This window comes from Polyodon spathula, chromosome 3 (genome assembly GCF_017654505.1).
Source record: "Polyodon spathula isolate WHYD16114869_AA chromosome 3, ASM1765450v1, whole genome shotgun sequence".
NCBI classification, from domain to species: domain Eukaryota; kingdom Metazoa; phylum Chordata; class Actinopteri; order Acipenseriformes; family Polyodontidae; genus Polyodon; species Polyodon spathula.
This window is the reverse complement of record NC_054536.1, coordinates 74,881,570-74,899,921: the sequence shown is the minus strand read 5'-3', so window position 1 is coordinate 74,899,921 and position 18,352 is coordinate 74,881,570. Positions and strand designations below refer to the sequence as shown.

Sequence of the window (18,352 nt, the reverse complement as noted above, 5' to 3'; positions counted from 1 at the left end):
GCAATGACCCAGTTTAAGATGCTGTGAAAGATAACAAATTATGTATTTTCGATGTCCCACTATGAAGAGTTGCATAGTCACATTTTAACGACATGTCAAAGATCAATAATGAATAATGGCAAATCTGATCATTTCACATTTACTAACAGTATAAACTGGTGAAGTGGAAAATTAAACCTTGTTTTGGTTTTAAAATACTTCATGGCATTAATTCTTTGTATCAACAGTTTCCCCACATATTGTTGTAATATCAATAACAACCCTTTAATGAAGTGCAAATTATTGTCGTTTATAACATTTATTTGACTTTTTATGGGTCATTTCCTAGATATTCATTTATACACAAGTGACTTGGATTTCCTTGAATTACATTTCAGAAAATGTACCTTATTAGACAAAGCTAACCTTTTTTTCAGCAGTAAAAGACTGAGGCAGTCTATTTTAATGATCTGAATAGCAGCTGATTTAATAACTACTGACTATTAAAGTTCATATAACAACAAATGCTATTAAAATGTTTTCTGTTTACCCTTTCCATGCTTCTTGGACTTCAGAAGTCATGTCCTTCCAATTTTCTCCACCTGCTTCAGGGTGTGTGAAAGGTCAAAATATCACACGATTTCTCAAGCATAAAAAATGGATTAAAAAGCTGGCCTTTTTAACATCACTATTTATATACTAGAAATACATTTTAAACAGGTCAGTTCACAGCGAAATGTAAGGCAGCAGTGTCTGGATACAGCATGGTTTGGATCATAAAAATAGACTCCCATTTAATATTATCAAATTCAAGTGTTTTTTTTTTTATGTTTTTGCTTTTTAGCTGTTTTACTGCCTTAAAAACAACAACAAAACAAACAAACAAACAAAACAAATCCTTGTTAAATGTTCACAACCAATCAACTTTGTTTGTTCTTATCCTGATCACTTAGATCCTCCAAGTCAAAAGAAAATGGTTGGTCATAACCCATAAGATGGTTGTAGTCATTTGGGACTGGAAAAAGCATTGGGTTAACCAGCATGGATTTCTTGTTAGCGTAGAATGTCGTGAACATCTTGCTTATATCTGGCACCTTAATATCTTTCTGATGGAACACAGTCTTTTTTTCCACAAGGAGGGCACTGTATGTGACTGCTGTGTATGTGTCTGTTTCTGCATTGTGGTACAATCGGACCACATAACCTTTTGTGATCAAGTGCAGGAGCAAAGGTGTCAAGAAGGTGAAGACTCCAACAATGCTATAAAATGCCACTTGCAAGGCAAGGTTCTGAACTCCGACTCCAGATCTGAAAAGAACATATGGCATCACACACAGGCTAAACATACTGGAGGAGTATGAAAAGAATTTCACCCCTGTAAAAAAAAAAAAAATTCAAAAACTTTAATTCAGGTATCTTCAGGATTTAAATCTAAATTTGAAAAGATATGATTTTCAGTCAATTATTTTATATTCAAACTTGGGACAAAGGAAATCAGATTAGCATACTTTTGTGATCTTCACATTTAAAAACATAAAGCAGGTCAGAGACAGAAGGCTTACCAAGTACGGCTTTTGCAATGTTTCCAGTATAAATAAGTCTTCCCTGTTCAGACTCTTTTGTACTCGAAGTGTAGAAGCAACGAGACACCTTCTGGTAAGAAAACGATGCCTGTTTAAAGAATATTAAAATATATAATTGTATTACTATAACAATATAAACATATTTCAGGGGGGTGAAAAAAGTATTTTCTTGTTGAGAAAAGTGAAAAAATTGTATGGATTTAAACGTTATGCTATTAACACAATTTTTGTTCCTGGGTAGTAAGTGTTATTTCCTAATTGCTTATGCCTCAAAAGTATAGAAAATGGCTATTATTCCCCACAAACTTTGCTTTTGTGACCAGGACAGGTAAATTTCAAAATATCACCATTTCCAATGAGAAAACGGGAGCTTTTGTGTGTCTTCGTTCACATAAAGTCAGAAAAAAACAACATATGAATCCAAATTAACATGTATTTATACTAAAGTAATACAAAAATGACTACAAAAGATTTAGAAGCGAGTAGTTTTTCGAGATTTACGATTATACTGTTACAGATTTGTTACACAGTGATCTGTTTCAGAAGTGTGCTTGATAAGCAAAATAAATTACTGTTTTGTTATACTTTAAGTCATTTCAGTACTGTCACGTGCAATACGACCTTAAGAAATACTATACACATTGAAGTAGAATCATTCGGTGAGTACACTGTGTCTTATGTGGGCTCTTGATATGAGTTCTCTCACATATTGTACCTGTGGGGAAGTGTCAGCATGCCTGAGCAAGGTGAAATACCAACTCACCCCCAAACAGTTCATTTGTAAAATTACCTGTGTTCTGTTCATTCATTGGTCTCATGTAGAAATTCTACATGCCCCGAGACTACCCCAAAGGTCAAATATGCTGCAGACTTCCTTAAACAGTTTGGTGTCTAAATGATGATTAAGAACACATATCACTGGATAATTATTCCTTTTTTGGCAAATTGAAGGGAGCATTAAACTGCATATATTGCTAATTGCTACATTGGAAAAAGAAGGGTTAAATGCTCAAGCAAAGCTCCAATGCAGACCAGAACAATTCCATGACAATTTATTTAAAACCCTACCCCCCCCCCCTGAATTGCACAAAACTGTGCTTAGGGTTGCTCCAGGCCACAAAGACAACTTGTACATTTTCAGCTTGTTGTAAGTTACAAAGAAACAGAACAAAATGTTCTCATATACAATGTTAGAAGGTGGTACCTACTGTTTGACTGTATGTTATACTGTCCTCTAAATGTTATGTACTGTAACAAAAAGTAACATTTAGGCAACATTTTAAGCAACTTGTTGGTGACATGTTCAAGCAATTCTCTCCATGCAGCTTAAATCCAGGACGGCTTTCAAAGTTGTATTCACAGTCACCTACAAGTTTATTCAAAAGTTGCCTGAAAGTAGCTTCATGTTTCATGAGCTGAACAGGTGTGGGTTCTGTAAGGAAGGGAGGGCATTTTTATCATTTAACAAGTAGACTCTTTCAAGATGCAGTGGCATATAAAGACTCCACCCAGTAAAACCTATGTGATCCAATAATTTATCTTCACTTACTTAAGATTCTGGTTGCGCTCTTATTATCTGCCTGTGCACCTCACATGACCTTTCTTTAAGTGCTAATCACGCCGACTGAATTATCTACCAATGTGCACACTGGGTGATGTCTATGGAAGCAAGCAAAGTGAAAACCAGAACTCAAAATGACGAATATCAAATAGATAAAACAAAGACAGGAAAGACAAACAATCAGATCAAATTCGACTGGTTGTAATCAGATTGTTACTGATCGGTACTCAATAATTGTGTAGACGGGTAACCAAGGGAAGACTTTGTTTTGTGCGTTTTTTTTTTTATTCAATTGGACTTGAATATTGGCATACACGTTGGACCATGTCAGATATACAATATTATACAACGGAAAAATAGTTCGTTTTTCTTTTTTTTTTTTTAACCAGTCAACTAAGATGGCCATTTATAAAAACCTTACTTATTCTGTACGTAGGGCACCAAAGTCCCAGCACAGCATTGTATTGTTCAATAGAACATTTTTAATTCCCTGTGCACACGTCAACAGACGCAACACATTTTGTAAAGCTTGCCAGTGTGAAAGGGACTTCAGAGTGTCACTGTTGTTTGTAACGACAGGATGTCATCAACCAATGAAATGTATTTATCAACATACCATTTTATGTAGCGTATTGTTCAGGAAGGTCACGCGTGCAAAAGCCTATTTAAAAACTTGTCGATTTTTTTTTTTTTAGGATTTCTGAAATGTATGTGGTTGTCAACAACAAAAAAAAAAAATACTTTAGTGTCTGTGAATGTTGGGGACATTTATCTGAGGGGAAAAACTCTCATTGTGTGTAACTGCATTACTAATCTAATGAAAATAGCAAACAGTACCTTATTCACTCTAGCAGTGCTGAGAAATGACCTTCTTCCAGCCTCTGACGAATCCTCCAGCCACTTCAACGATTTCCATGACCAGTGCGGAAACGGGGTTATATTAGGAACTGGTTTTGGGGACCAATTTAAAGTACTAGCGCTGGGTTTAAAGCACTGCCCAGTGACAACTCGATTACTTTCCGTCACTGCAAATCGAAGACCAGACAACCGCTGTTTACCGACAGCCCCTTCTAATACAATTCGTAACATTATACCAATTGTTCAATCAATGGATATTTCAACACGAAATCAGGAATGTCTCAGAGGTTGTCAAAAATATTCTGTCTGCATAATTTGACATGAGAAGAAACTCGTGTAGGATTGGCCAGTTTATTTAACTCAGCCAATGACAAATTGGTTTGGTTTCAAGCGGTGTTCACCCCAATGAACATCTCCCGGTGCACACATTCTTAAAACTTTAAGTTCCTAGTAGTTCACATGCTGTGTGGTTAGTCTTGGATTGGCAAGCGCTTTTGTGCTACAGGTACATTAAATTACATCTTGTAATCAAATACTAATGTGCTTGTGGAAATTATTCATCTGATCGTATTGACCTCACATCGATGTAAGATAAATACGCGAATTAATAGGAATGCATGTGTAAATGAGTGTACATTGTAGCATTGAAATAACAATGTGTACTATTGGTTTTATTTTTTATTTTTTTATTTGCATTATTGGCTTATTGTTTGTTTGTGTTTTTATGGGCAATAAAGTAATAAGAACATTATCATAAATTTTATAATTTTCTTGAGTAAAAAATAGGGAAAAAATAAAAATAGAAGGCGGTGATAAAACTTTGTTTTTTATTATGACGATTCCAGTGTGAACGAAGAGGAATTGCAATATATAATGAACCTTTTGATCATTTTAAGTAAATTTCATATTTATAAAATTACATTTTCGGGAAAAAACCTAACAATTATAAATTAATCTGTGTTATATATAATATATATATATAATATATATATAATAATATATATATATATATATATAATTATATTTAATGGGCAAAAAAATCCTTATTAAAACAAACTAAATTTGATCCGTAAGTGAATCAAAAAATTTATGCTTATGTTTTAAAACTGAATTTTGTGGAGTTGAACAAAGGAAGGAACTTGTGTTGTTTTTGTTTTGTATGGTGGAATCTATCACTTTGTACACGTCCATTCACATGTTGTATTGTGGAATTGTATTGTTACGTTGTATTCAATAAGTTATTTTTAAAAATAAAATATTAAAAAAAAAAAAAAAAAAAAAAAAAAAAAGACTGCATAACCTCTGTACCAGAAGGATTCTTCAAGCTATGCTCTGCGCTCAGGGAAAACAAAAAATGCCGCTTCCGGAGTGACATGCGGAAGTAAATTTTACCGGAAGTTGCTGCTGTTGCTTAGTGTTGCTATCTTCACAGTGCCCCACGGAAGTGATTACTCATGTAGCTAATCGACTTCCCGTAGGGGGATAGACGGTTCTCAGAAGAGAAGTTAGCGCGTCGGTCAGGTGGTAAGTAATGATTATGAATGTAGAGTGCATATTATTATTTTCTACAAGTTAGGTTGAAAAAGTTAATCCGAATCATGTATTCCCAATGCATTTGCTGCCTTAAACACTTGTGTAAATCGTCAACGGAGATAAGAATCTGATAGAATTTAAGACCTAAGCTTCCCGAGACCGGGGCCTTGTTTCTTGCTGTGATGTGTTTGTTGTTACCGGTACTTATTATTTATTAGCTGTACATTGTTTTAACGTGTTGCTCTGTACAGAATCCTAGTCTGTTCTGTTTAACTTACTGTAGCTGCATGTTTCTTACATAGCACGGTTTAATAAATTGGTAACGTTTCGAGTTGATACTGGTCCTAAATGTAAATTGAAATTCTTTTAGTCTGTAACAGCGTTACACAGTTATGGAAATTCGGATGTTTAGTAATCTTGCAAATCTACAAAAAGCACATGAATCCCGGCTGTAGGACACTTTATTTTTTACTTTAGCCTACCGGCAACACAAAAGAAATCATGCTGCTGTATTCTTTTTATACTGTAGCCTACTTAGTAATCAATTAACAGAAAACAAAAAACACACTTTACAGACAATCATGTTTAAATTTACATAGACAATTTGATAGTGTGCTGCTTGTTTGTGTGTGTGTGTGTGTGTGTGTGTGTGTGTGTGTTCTGTTTTTGACGTCTTTTCCTTGTTTTTGACCTCGATATTTGTGTTTTTTTATTTGGAGGTTCCAGTTGGCAGGTTTCATTTTTGGTGGGTTTTAAAATCGTATCGTAGTAGGCCTTTAAGCATGATACTAATTATGTTAACGAGGCTCGACAAAACACTTGTCAAATGAAAGTCTTGATTGTTGTAAAGTAAATCTGGCAATTTATAGAACGTTAATTGGCACATTTGTTCAGTTTGTATGTCGAGATTAGGCAATAGCTTTCGGTTTGACAAAGACCTGGGGAGAACGGAAGCCAATGCGGTGCTTTAGCGTGACGTCATATCCGCTGTGAGTGGTGCTAGGTGGTTACGGCAAACAGGCGAGTCTACAGTACAACAATTAGTGCGTTTTATCAGTACAATTGTATAGTAAGAGGTCGTTTTTTTAATGTAAATCAAATTATAGGAAACAGCACGGTGTAGTGTTTTGCGGCAGACTGTAACCACCATTCAGAAAGATAAAACTGAAATGTAGTCCAAACACCCTTGTCATCTTCAGCCATATCTGTAAAACATTTAACAATTCAAAGATGAAATAAGACGCACATTTAATAGCAATTTGAGCCATTCCAGATTGTATGGTAATCTTAATTTTTGACACAGTTAAGCTTGTTGCTAATTAATACATCTGTTCAGGTCTGTTCTTCACAATAAACTATTGCAAATCTTTTCGCGAAAACAAGGATATTGTTTTAACAAAGGTTTTCCACTCAAAACACATTCATAATATTGCTTTCACTCAGGAGCAAATAAAATACCTGCCCTAACCCAGTTTTCCATGACTTTTCAACATGAGCTTAAACAGCAAACACTTTATGGGGCACCACTACACCTTTTAAATAAAAATACATTTAAACTTTCATATAAAATAGGCTTTTTCTTTTTATTTAAACAAAATACATAACATTTATTTACAATATTCTGCGGTAGTGGGTCCATACAGAGAACAACTAAGTGACACTATTAATGTGTATAACAGACTGATAAATCACTGTAAGCTATTGCATGTCATTTTCATTAATATTATCCACTACTATTCTTGTTTGTTTTATTTTATTTTTTTAATTTTATATCAAATGATAAATGAGTCAATTTTAGTGGGAAGCTTACCTCAACATCGTAAATTTTAGCTTTCATACTGGCATTAACTTTGGCTTTCAAGACACCAAGTGTACCATCACGTAAGAATGATTGAAATTTCCCTCATGTAAGAGTTTTCTCCCTTTTTAGTTCTTTTTCACTTTAAAAAAGTGAGAGCTGAAAACATTGAAAGCACGATGTTGTTTGGAACCAGGTAGTAACCATCTCTAAGACAGGGAGTAAGAAGAGGCGGGACTAAAGGAACAAGTTGCAAGCAGGAAAAGAAAGGGGGAGATCTGAAAAGTTTCACTGCACTGCACGTATACAGTTTAGTTGAGTGAAAACTAAATGTTTCTAGCCCTAAAGGCTGCTTGAGTAGGCTAGCTGACAGAGAAATCGTACATTTACTCATATTTGCAGTTTAATTTCTGTCTGTGTGTGGCCCCCTCTGGCGTTGGGGTCCTGTGTGCTGACAGCAGCCCTGGTCTGAAAAGGCAATTTATTTTTTTTCCACTACCAAAGCATTTTTTTAAGAATGTGTTGGTTTTCTGCGATAGACAATAATCTATAGCTATATACGAGAACATATGCAGTAAACCAGCAGTTTACATGTGGTATACTTACACAAACAAGTTTAGTCTGGTGTCGTGATTCCAGGTGGAGAACAGTCCGTTACAAAGCCACTTAAGACACCTGTGAGATGTTTGTCCATCTCACTATAGTTTATTTAAATTTACTGCTCTCTGGTGCAGTTTTTAAAAAAAAAAGTTTTCTATGTTTGAAACCTGTTCTAGTTTACAAATTCAGAGTAAGTACACAAATCAAACTCCTTAACTTTCTTTTGTGTTTTATTGTAGGTGTAAAACAAAGCTAGCTGTTAATTAAAAGGAATAATGGGTAAGTAGTTTTTTTATTAAGACTGAGGCGATGCATCAATTTATCAGTGTATCGTTTAACTGTCCATAGTCCACCCTGTGCATCATTTTTGTGTTAATGGTTTAAGCAAAGTATTTGTTTTTTATTGCATTTAGAGTCGGCAGTTATTTTTTGCATTAAGTGTAGAGCTTCTCTCCTCCCCTCAGGTCTGACTCACTGAGTCTGCATGCGATTGAACTCACCATCTTCCCCTGCCCCCACCTCCTGCAGGTGTTTATTGATGAGATTGCATCTGTGCAGGAATCTTCAAAGTAAAAGAGCAAGTTGAGAGCGTTGTGTAGAATTATTAATATCGGCTGAGGTACAATGCCTTCCGATGTTTGGCAATTATTTTCTAAAGACGGCAAGAAAGTAAAGTAATGTTTGGGATACTCCGGTAACACGACTCATTTATATGACCATTTAATGAGATGGCACCCTTCAAAACTTCAAACAAAATCTGCATTTTTTCATCTGAACTACCCCAGAGTAAAAATGAAGAAAAACAACCAAGATTGTTCCAAAAGAAGCTGTGTCTTTGGTCAGAAGTGTTAAGCATCCCGGCCACGTCAGTCTCCTTTGAGCAGGTATTCAGTAATGCTGGGCAGATTGTAATCAAGTGCCAGTAATCGCTTAAATTAAAACAAAATGTGGACACTCGTGTTCCTTAACACAATTGAAGAGTAAGCCACGGACAACACTCTTGTTACTAAACTGCTGTGGACAGTGATAACTGTTTTAAAATTAGGTTTTTTTTCCCTCTTGATTTGGTTTTGGGGCGGGGGACGGGACTTTTTTTGACCCCCAACTCATACAAATCAACACAAATAATGGAAAACAAATAATATATATTTTTTATTACAGTGTGCATAAACAGATATAGTCAATTTTAATGTGCACAGTGTTACACAATAATCCACATGTATTACTATGTTTTTTTTTGGGGGGGGGGGTACCCTTCATAACGTTGATGAATCGATGCATCAGCTTTTTTGGAGAACGATGTATTGATAATGAAAAACTAGGCATCACCCCATCCTTACTTTTTATATTAGGATCTTATATAAATCGAATGCCATGTAATTTATTTGGAAATACATACATTTACCATAAAACATATTTTGAAGATCGACAAAAAAAAGCAGATCTGCAATAATATTTATTTTTAGCAGAACTGCAGACTGATACTAAATTTTTAGTCTACATTTGCTGCTCCTACATTCAGCTCTTAGCTCCTATCTCTGCCATACCAAGTCAGTTAACTTTTTCCAAGATAGTCAATTTAATAAAATCTGTTCCTTGTAAACATTTTTTTTTTTAGATGGGGAAGAAAAGGCTTATGGAGGCTGTGAAGGCCCGGACGCTATGTATGTAAAGCTGATTTCCTCAGATGGCCATGAATTTATTGTGAAGAGAGAGCATGCTTTGACTTCTGGAACCATCAAAGCCATGTTGAGTGGCCCTGGTAAGTGTTATGGTACAGGAGACAGTCAAAATCAGAAAATAGTGAATGAAAAGATGGGTGGGTTCAAATTGTACTTGACATGTACTGTTCCACGTTTTATTATTTAGAAAGTATAAATTGTTTTTACATCAGTTGTTTTTAATTACAATTGCACTTTGCACCTTTTATTTTTTTTATTCCTCCTCAACACTAGTTTAGTTCAGAGCATCAGCTGAACTCAGCTGGTCAGTGAGGCAGACAGACATGCAGAATGTCATTCAAATCAGTCAACCTGAACAAAACTGCACAGTATTATAATACGCACTGATGTCTGCAATTACTAGGGGTGAGTCAGAATATTCTATGTTAACATTCGAATGCTTTGATTCAAAAGTGTTTATACAATAATTGTTTTTAAATGAATAAATTATTTTTTAAACAAATGGAAAAATGCATTGACTACACCTAGAGAACATTGTTTTGATGAGGGAGTTACAAGTGATGATCAGCCAGTAAAACTCTCATCTCACTGGCCACTGCAGATATAATTGACAGGTAGGCGGGCCCACTTCATTAGGTAGCTCTGCTATTGGCATGCCAGTGAAGCAGTTGTTTCTGGTACTCTTGCTTCTGCTGCTGTGAGTCTTAACGGCTACAATGGCAGCTTGGAATTATTTTGATAAATTAAATGAGACCACTGTGAAATGCAATCTCTGCAGCACAAGTTTGTCTTACCACAGATCAACGACTTAAATGCTTAATCATCTCAAATCCAAGCACCCTTCTGTTACTTTAGAACAAAACACAGTATGTGAGAAACAAACAAGCATTGGTTCTTTTTCTGCATTCATAGCAGTTGACGCTGTGATGCATCTCGTGCTGAAACAAGAAGTCTTGATTGCAAAAATGGTAGCTGAGGATATGCTTCCTATCAGTTTTGTGGAAGGTGACGGGTTTCAAGAGCTCATGCAATTTATGGAGCCAGAGTATACGGTTCCGGTAAAAATTACATTCAGAATGTACTGCTGCTGTTAGCAATAATTTAGGAATGGCAGAAAGTTGCCATTACGACTGATTTGTGGGCCGCATTGAATGCAGGGTCTTGTATTACCATCACATGCCATTTTATTAGAGACTGGAAGGTGGAAAGTTTTGTTTTGCTAGCTTGCGCTGTGGAAGAAAGACACAACAGAAAATCTAGTGGATGGGCTGAACACAGCTGCTGAGGCCTGGAATATAAAAGCAATATCACTGCCTGCATTCACAAAAATGCTGCTTATTGTTTTAGCAAACAATTCACTTGAATGGGAATCCAATCCATGCTTTGCACATACCCTCCAACTGGCTATTAATGATGGCTTTAAAGTTTGCAGCGTAAGTCGGGTGGTTGGGGCAGCAAGCCACAGCACCATCTTATGCAGTACTGTGATACATGATGGAATTTGATGAACGACATGTTTGAACACCTTCAGGAACAAAGATGGGCAGTGTTATCTGACAGAAGTTTTACCAACCTGGCAGATGCCTGAACGTTGGATGTGATAGATGATAGTTGAGCAATTATCAAAGAGTTGCTGCCGGTATTACATTGCCCGAAATGTGCTACAACTGCTCTGTGTGGTGAATCAGAGATATCAATATCTATCGTTTACCCAGTTTGTGCCACCCTGCCGTCAAAACATCTTAAACCAGTGCCTCATGAATCAAATACAGTGACAGAGTTCAAAACAGCAGTATCGGAATGTTTAAGGCGTCATATGGAACCTGCAAGTTTACATACAGCAGGAAAGGCATCACTTATCGCATCACTATTGGATTCCTGACAAAAATAAACTCCTCCAGTTTGTTGATTTTCCAATCTGAATAGCCGTAAAGGAGAAACTGGATCAGCTTGTTTCAAGTCTGCCAGATAGCATCGGGGGAGGGTGATCACAGACAACTGTGGAAGAATCCAACACTGGTAAAAAAAAAAAAAAAAAAAAAAAAAAAAAAAAAAAGAACACCTTTATACAGTGTGTGAAAAGCAGGTTGCTATGGCTACACTTTTTGGGGGTGATTATTACACATAGAAAGCATCAGTGTAAACTGAACTCAAACTACATCCTTGAGCCATGTGTTTCAAACTAAATCCTTGAGTCGTGTTTAGCCCGATCAGGACCCACTTGCATGGTGCAGACTAAATGAAAATCGCTACAGAAAATTAGCAGTTAGCAAAAGCCTATCTTTGCATTCCAGCTACATTTGTACCAGCCGAGAGAGTTTCCTCAGCTGTGGGACTTATTGTTAATAGACTGCATTCTTGTCTTTCCTCTGAACATGTGGACATGCTGTTTTTTTTTTTTGTTTGTTTTAAAACAAGAACTTGTAAAGTGAACATTCAAGCCAATGTTAGTTTTTTGTAAAAAAAACAAAAAAAAAACCTTTGTTTGGATTTGACTGTTTCAAATAGTTTGACAAGTGTAAGCCTTTTGTTATTCTACTCTACGGGCTTTATTCTGAAATCAGCAAGCAAGGCACATCTCCATTTTTATTTTAGATATTTTTTGTTGTACTTTGTTAGTTTATGTTGTGTGCTTTGGCTGTGACAGTGGATAGAAAATTAATTAGTTTGAAGATCCTTTTTAAAAAAAAAAAAGTTTCCTGTTTCATAAAGTAAAAACACTTTGTATTTAACTTGCTTATTGTTTGTTTGCCCTTTTGCAAGCAATTATTTGTCATGTATTTATATAATGCATTTCTGTGGGCATGGATGCTGCTAATAGGGAGTAGGATTGTTCTATGCAATTATTTTTATTTATTTATTTTAATTGGAGGTTGATTATTAGAACATTCGACATGTGAGGCACTTGTGTATTTGAATGTCTTATTATTCAAAGTTCCCATCCCTAACAATATATTTAGCTGTGTTCCTGGAAATGTGAACCTAAGATTCTTTTTTTTTTTTCCCCATACACTGTCCGTTCATCCAATGCAATTGATCCCCACCTTGATTTCAGATCCTGCAGCTCAACTGAGTTTGGTACTTTAGCCCTGGGTTTTATATGAACTGTCATAGTGGCCGAGGAGATTGAGGTTTTCAGATGAACTAAATTAAATCCAAGGACGTTGATTATATCACTGCCACACTGTTTCACTGATCTTTTTCAGACATTGTTTGTTTGTAAACGATACTCTGCTCTGTGCCCCTGGGATGCTGTATTTGTGTATTTAGCAAATACGTTTGTAATGGGTTAAAATTTCATGTGTAAAATGTGTTAAACTTGGCTCTACAAACTATATACATGGTAGTTTATTTTTTATTTTTTTCTGTTACAGGTCAGTTTGCTGAAAATGAAACTAATGAAGTAAATTTCCGGGAGATCCCGTCTCACGTCCTTTCCAAAGTGTGCATGTACTTTACCTACAAGGTCCGCTACACCAACAGCTCCACGGAGATCCCCGAATTCCCCATCGCTCCTGAGATCGCACTGGAACTGTTGATGGCTGCTAACTTCCTAGATTGTTAAATGACTTATAATTATATTGCAAAAATGTTTAGGTTTTCTTTTCCTGTTGTGGTTTTGTTTTTAAATAGTATTTAATTGTTTGCTATTGGAAGATTTTCTATACAGTTGAATATGCGATGGAATGTCCGGGTGTAGGCAGTATAAAATCTGAAAGTTGCTTGTTTTGTATGAATTTCTTTTATATTCTTTACTGTTTTTTTTGTTTAGTTTTTTTTTTCCCCCCAACAGAACTCTATTCCACTATTTTGTCCTATATTGGATAACAACAACATAAAGGGTCACTTTATTAGTATAAACTGATCTGGCTGTACCAGACTAGTAATTTGTAATGTTCCTACAAACCTTATTATTGTATCAGTTCTGTGTATGTATGTAAGCATGCATGAAGTGGAATCATTCATATAGACAACTTTTTTTCTTGTATATCTGTTTAATGTTTAACAACATTAAAGTCAGGAAAGTGGATAATTTAATCAGTCCTAAAAATGCAGACCTTGAATATCCTCAAGACTGCATACTTCGTGCAGTTGTGTCTGTGTGCTTTGAAAAGTATTAGTGTTTTTTAATGCTTTTCCCATACATTTCGGTGGATGAGGTTTCTATTTCTTATATTTCATATAGATTATTATTTTTTATGTTTATACACAAAGGCTGCTGTGCTTTTTCAGGTGTCATCATTAATAATTATGATTATATTGCCCATTGTACAGTTCAATTTTACACGATGATGATAGACATCTACATTGTTTTTGTCATGAGGCAGTGTTATACAAAGGATGTGAACTGTGTGATGTGTTATGATTGAATAAGGCATTTAAGGCCAAGAACAGTTGTGAGTCGGACATGCTAATGGGTTTATGTAACTGGGGGGGGGGGGTTTCAAACCTGGGGACCCCATGTGTCTTCTGGTTTTCATTCTAACTGAGCTCTCAATCACTCAACTAAACCCTTAATTTAACTAATTTGCTTAATTAGGCCTTTTTAATTGTTTTCAGTTCTTATACAGTTGCAGAGTTCGTTAATTGCAAAATGTTATAGGTAACTTGAAATCTGCAACTCTAAGCTGAAAACAAGTAAAAAGGTCTAATTAAGCAAATTATCAGTTCAATTAAGGGTCTATTTAAGTAACTGAGAGCTCAGTTGGAATGGAAAACCAGCAGATGCAGGGGGTCCACAGGACCATGTTTGAGAAGTTCTGATAAACTTATGTTTGCCGTTGCAGACAAAAGTATTGGCACCCTGCACTTATTATACCATAATTGAAGGTAACATTAAATAATGTAATAAACTTGAACCACTTCTTAATAAAACAAAAAGCAAAATGTATTTTTTTGTAGTCTTTATCAAAGAATAAGCAAGTGTATTTCATTAGAAGTATTCGTTAATGACAAAAGTACTGGCACCCCTGATTTAGTATTTTGTCTGTTCTGTTTTTGCTTTTATTAAAGCTTTTGGATGTTTATGATTTTAACCAGTATGTTACATTCTAGTTGGTGAAATCTGGGCCCAGTCTGTATTGCATATTTCCTTCAGCTCAGACAGATTGAATACTTGGCAACAGCTTTTATTTCAGATCAGTTCAAAGCATTTCTATTGATTTGAATTTTTATCTTTCGTTTTCTTAAAGAATTCCAGTTGACTTGGTCGATTGCTTTGGGTCGTTGTCGTTGGGAGATAAACTCTGCCAATCGGCCTGTGAGCAGATGGTATAATTGTATTTTCTAGAATGTTTTGGTAGATGGCTGCATTCATTTGCTCTTCAATCACATGGTTGTCCAGTCCAGTTCCCATATCAATATTGAACCACCTCCATATTTAACTAGGTACAAGGCTTTCTTCATTGAAGGAGTTCCTGTTTTATTTTGTTTTTTTATCCAAACACTAAGGTCTCTTTCTGGGGAAAAGTTATATTTTAGTTTCATTGGACCATAAAATTGAGTTAAAGACTGCTTTTGATTCCTGTTCATATTTCTTGGCAAATTTTTAGACCGTTTTGTTTATGAACTTTCTAAGTGGTTTGCAGGGAGGTCTGCATGCATACAACTCTTCTGTGTTCAGCAGCTTTGTACAGCTCTTTTGTACACTATTATGTCTGATACTTCTAAATCTTTCTAAGTCCTTGGCTGTTAATCTTAAATTTTTTTAGCTGCTCAGTTGATTCACCTACCTGTTGTACCCCAAAATGTTCTTTAGACATCCACTTTTTTCAAGCATTTCAGTTTCATTTGTCCTGTGGTGCCTCTTAATTATTGCTCTGATTTGAGGATATTGGTATTTTTTGTAGCCATTTCCTTTGTTTGTAGTTTGCTACGAGTACTTTTCTCAAATGTGAATCCAACTTCTTTGTCTCGATCATCATCAGAATGTTTTTCTTCAGCACATGCTGGAAATAATTACCTCTTCTGGCTATTGCCTTTATAATGCAGCTTAATTACTGTGCAATTGTTTTTAATCAGTGAGTATGTTTTACTGTGCAATTGTTTTTAATCAGTGAGTATATTTAATTAGTTCTATAACATTTTTAGAGACTTTTAATGTAAAGGTGCCAATACTTTTGTCATGAACAAATATTTGAAATTGCTAAAGTGCTTTTTTTAAAAAAAAAAAATTATGAAGAGTGTTAAACTATCAAAGTGTATATTTTGGTCTGTCATTAATTAGTGGCTAATATTCACTAAATGTTGTTTTTTTTTTTTTTTTCTTGAATTATCTTATATTAAGTGTAGCATACCAATACTTTTGTCTGACTGTATATCCTGGACTTAAACGTAACTTAAATTCATGGAGTAATTGGGCCAAAAACAACTGATTTTTTTTTTTTTTTTTTTTGTGCCCTAAAAAGCAACTCGTTAGGAGAGTGGGAAGACAACAGTTGTGTCTGAAAAGCACAATGGTTTGTAGGTAGCAAGTAAAGGAGTGCAGGGAGTTATGCAGCCTATTATAAGCCAATTAGTGGTTCCTGTACAATCACGTCAGATAATCATTTGTTTACAGATGTTCTTAGTCGATGAGCAATGACTTGACATAGATGAAATCAACACACAACTGGTCAACAGAAGTAAGACTCTCCAGTCTTCTTTGTGTGTGCATTCCAGGTTAATTTAACTGCTGTAGCTCAAAGGGGGAGCATTTGAGGTTTGAATATTAAAGCAATTAGCCTTTGACTCTAATTAATGGCATATGGTAGAAAACGATTCAGTACCGTCAGCCAATCAGCATCCAGTTCTGGCGGGCTCTAATAGACGGTAGACGCCCGCTAGAATGTCTCGGCACCAAATGTGAAAATCAAATCTGTGCAAGTGCTTGCTTTTTCGTTTTGACTTGCTGTATTTTTAAGCATAGTTCACATCTATTGAACACTAAATACTAAACAAAGACACAATTGGTGCAAATTCATTTTATCATCCACCAGATCCAGCCAATCAATACTTTGGATCGACAAAAGCAACCAATCCTGTACCTGCAAATGCGAGAGCCAGTCACAGACTGTCAGCTCGACTGGAGCTCAGACACAGCATCTTTCAACAACAAAGCCATTTATTAAGAAAAATGCTGTTTTTTGAGAACAGTAACATATTTGGCGCATGTGCAGAAAAACAGTGTGGACAGTACCTAACTGACCGATTTCACAGCTATTTTACTGTGGTACAATAGCAGTGCAGTAACGGGAAAATTTCAACTGCGACACAAGCAACATTGAAGCAACATTTGAACAAACTACCACATTTATTGAACAAAAACTTACTAATTGCAAACTAAATGAAACATTTAGCTATCTATCAAACAAATCTTATTCTAATTCAATTTTTTTTTACAAAGTAAATTTCTATTTGCATTAAATTTGAGAAGAGAAAGGAAGATGACTAGATAAACCATTGTAGAGATACCTTCTGAAAAGCAGCAAACAACCAAAGACAGAACGTTATCAAATATAGTAGTCTCAACCAGTTATCAAACATATGTTGTTTTTTAAACTTTTTCTAAGAATGTTTGAGTATTGCTGTAGTGTTGAACCAACCGTAGATATCAATATTTCATTTAGCAAAATATGGGTTCTTACAAAAAAATGTAGGTTTATAGTTCAAGATATAATAGTGTTCTTCCATTACAGTACTGGAGGGCCAAGGTGCTTCTGGATTTCATTCCATCAAATCCATTCAATTCCATAATTGGCTTTATTGGACCAATTTAACCCTTTTTCTAGGAACTTCAGTACTGTAATTGAAGAACACTACAATAACACAAAATTAATAAAAGTAAAAATAAATCAAAGCAGTATGTATTTAAATACATTTGTTTGCATTAAACAAAAGGGGGGGGGGTTACATATTTGGACTGATCAGATCAAGGGGTCATGCTGCAGAGATGATACACTTAAGTTTTTTTCTTGCTGCCACTGCTAAACTGGTGTGTTGCACCATTTATTTATTCATTTCTGCACCAATGCGGCATATGACAAATTTGTTGACAATTTTGTCAGCAAGAAGAATTGGCATGCCCTGGGTGTAGCTCAACAATTGAGCTAAAAGATGTTGACTGTTTACAGCACAACTTCAATTTCTTGCGTCATACTGGTTCTTGCCCAGACAGAGGGTAGTATGGACTGCAATTGATCATAAAAATTGTGAGAAACATGAGGGAAATAAAAAAAAAAAGAAATGGAACCTTCATAAATTCATTGCGGTAGCATAGTGTTTTGGCATTTTGGTTGTTTTAATTTAAATCAATGTAATGTTACTGCAACATGAGGGAAGGGGGAGAGGGGGGTTGAAGCAAAAAAAGTTGTAAAAATAAATAATAAACGTGTACAAATATGAATCGCTATTTTGTACAACAGTTTTATTCTAGGTTTATGAATTTTTTTATTATTATTATTATTATTATTATTATTATTATTATTATTAGTAATAAAATATATTTGTTACTTCAATGTCGCTTTTGTCTCCTCATTTGAAATTTTCCCACTACTGCATTGCTGCTGTACCACAGTAAAATAGCTGTGAAGACGGTCAGTTAGGTACTGTCCACACTGTATTCCTGCGCATGCGCCAAATACAGTACTGTTCTAAAAAAAAACAGCATTTTTCTTAATAATGATGTCATCATTTGCTGATTATGCAGTTTCATTACAGACATATTGGGCTACAGCAAAATTAACTTAAAAAGTTTGAGACATTTTAATAATGTATCACA

At 35.2% G+C, this 18,352-nt stretch overlaps 2 protein-coding genes across 2 annotated transcripts; one reads left to right on the top strand and one right to left on the bottom strand.

The window, feature by feature from the left end:
• Positions 1–282: 282 nt before the first annotated feature.
• On the bottom strand, positions 283–4,315 carry tmem70 (transmembrane protein 70). The gene is made up of 3 exons (XM_041245926.1): positions 3,961–4,315; positions 1,542–1,650; positions 283–1,354 (listed from the first exon to the last, which is right to left on the bottom strand). The coding sequence occupies exons 1-3, from the start codon at positions 4,210–4,212 to the stop codon at positions 900–902; spliced, it is 816 nt and encodes a 271-aa protein (XP_041101860.1). The 5' UTR covers positions 4,213–4,315; the 3' UTR covers positions 283–899.
• A 1,101-nt stretch (positions 4,316–5,416) lies between these two features.
• On the top strand, positions 5,417–17,784 carry LOC121313410 (elongin-C). Its single transcript, XM_041245925.1, has 4 exons — positions 5,417–5,505; positions 8,152–8,191; positions 9,531–9,674; positions 12,969–17,784. Exons 2-4 carry the CDS (start codon positions 8,188–8,190, stop codon positions 13,157–13,159), a joined length of 339 nt encoding a protein of 112 aa, XP_041101859.1. The 5' UTR covers positions 5,417–5,505; positions 8,152–8,187; the 3' UTR covers positions 13,160–17,784.
• The last annotated feature ends 568 nt before the right edge of the window (positions 17,785–18,352 follow it).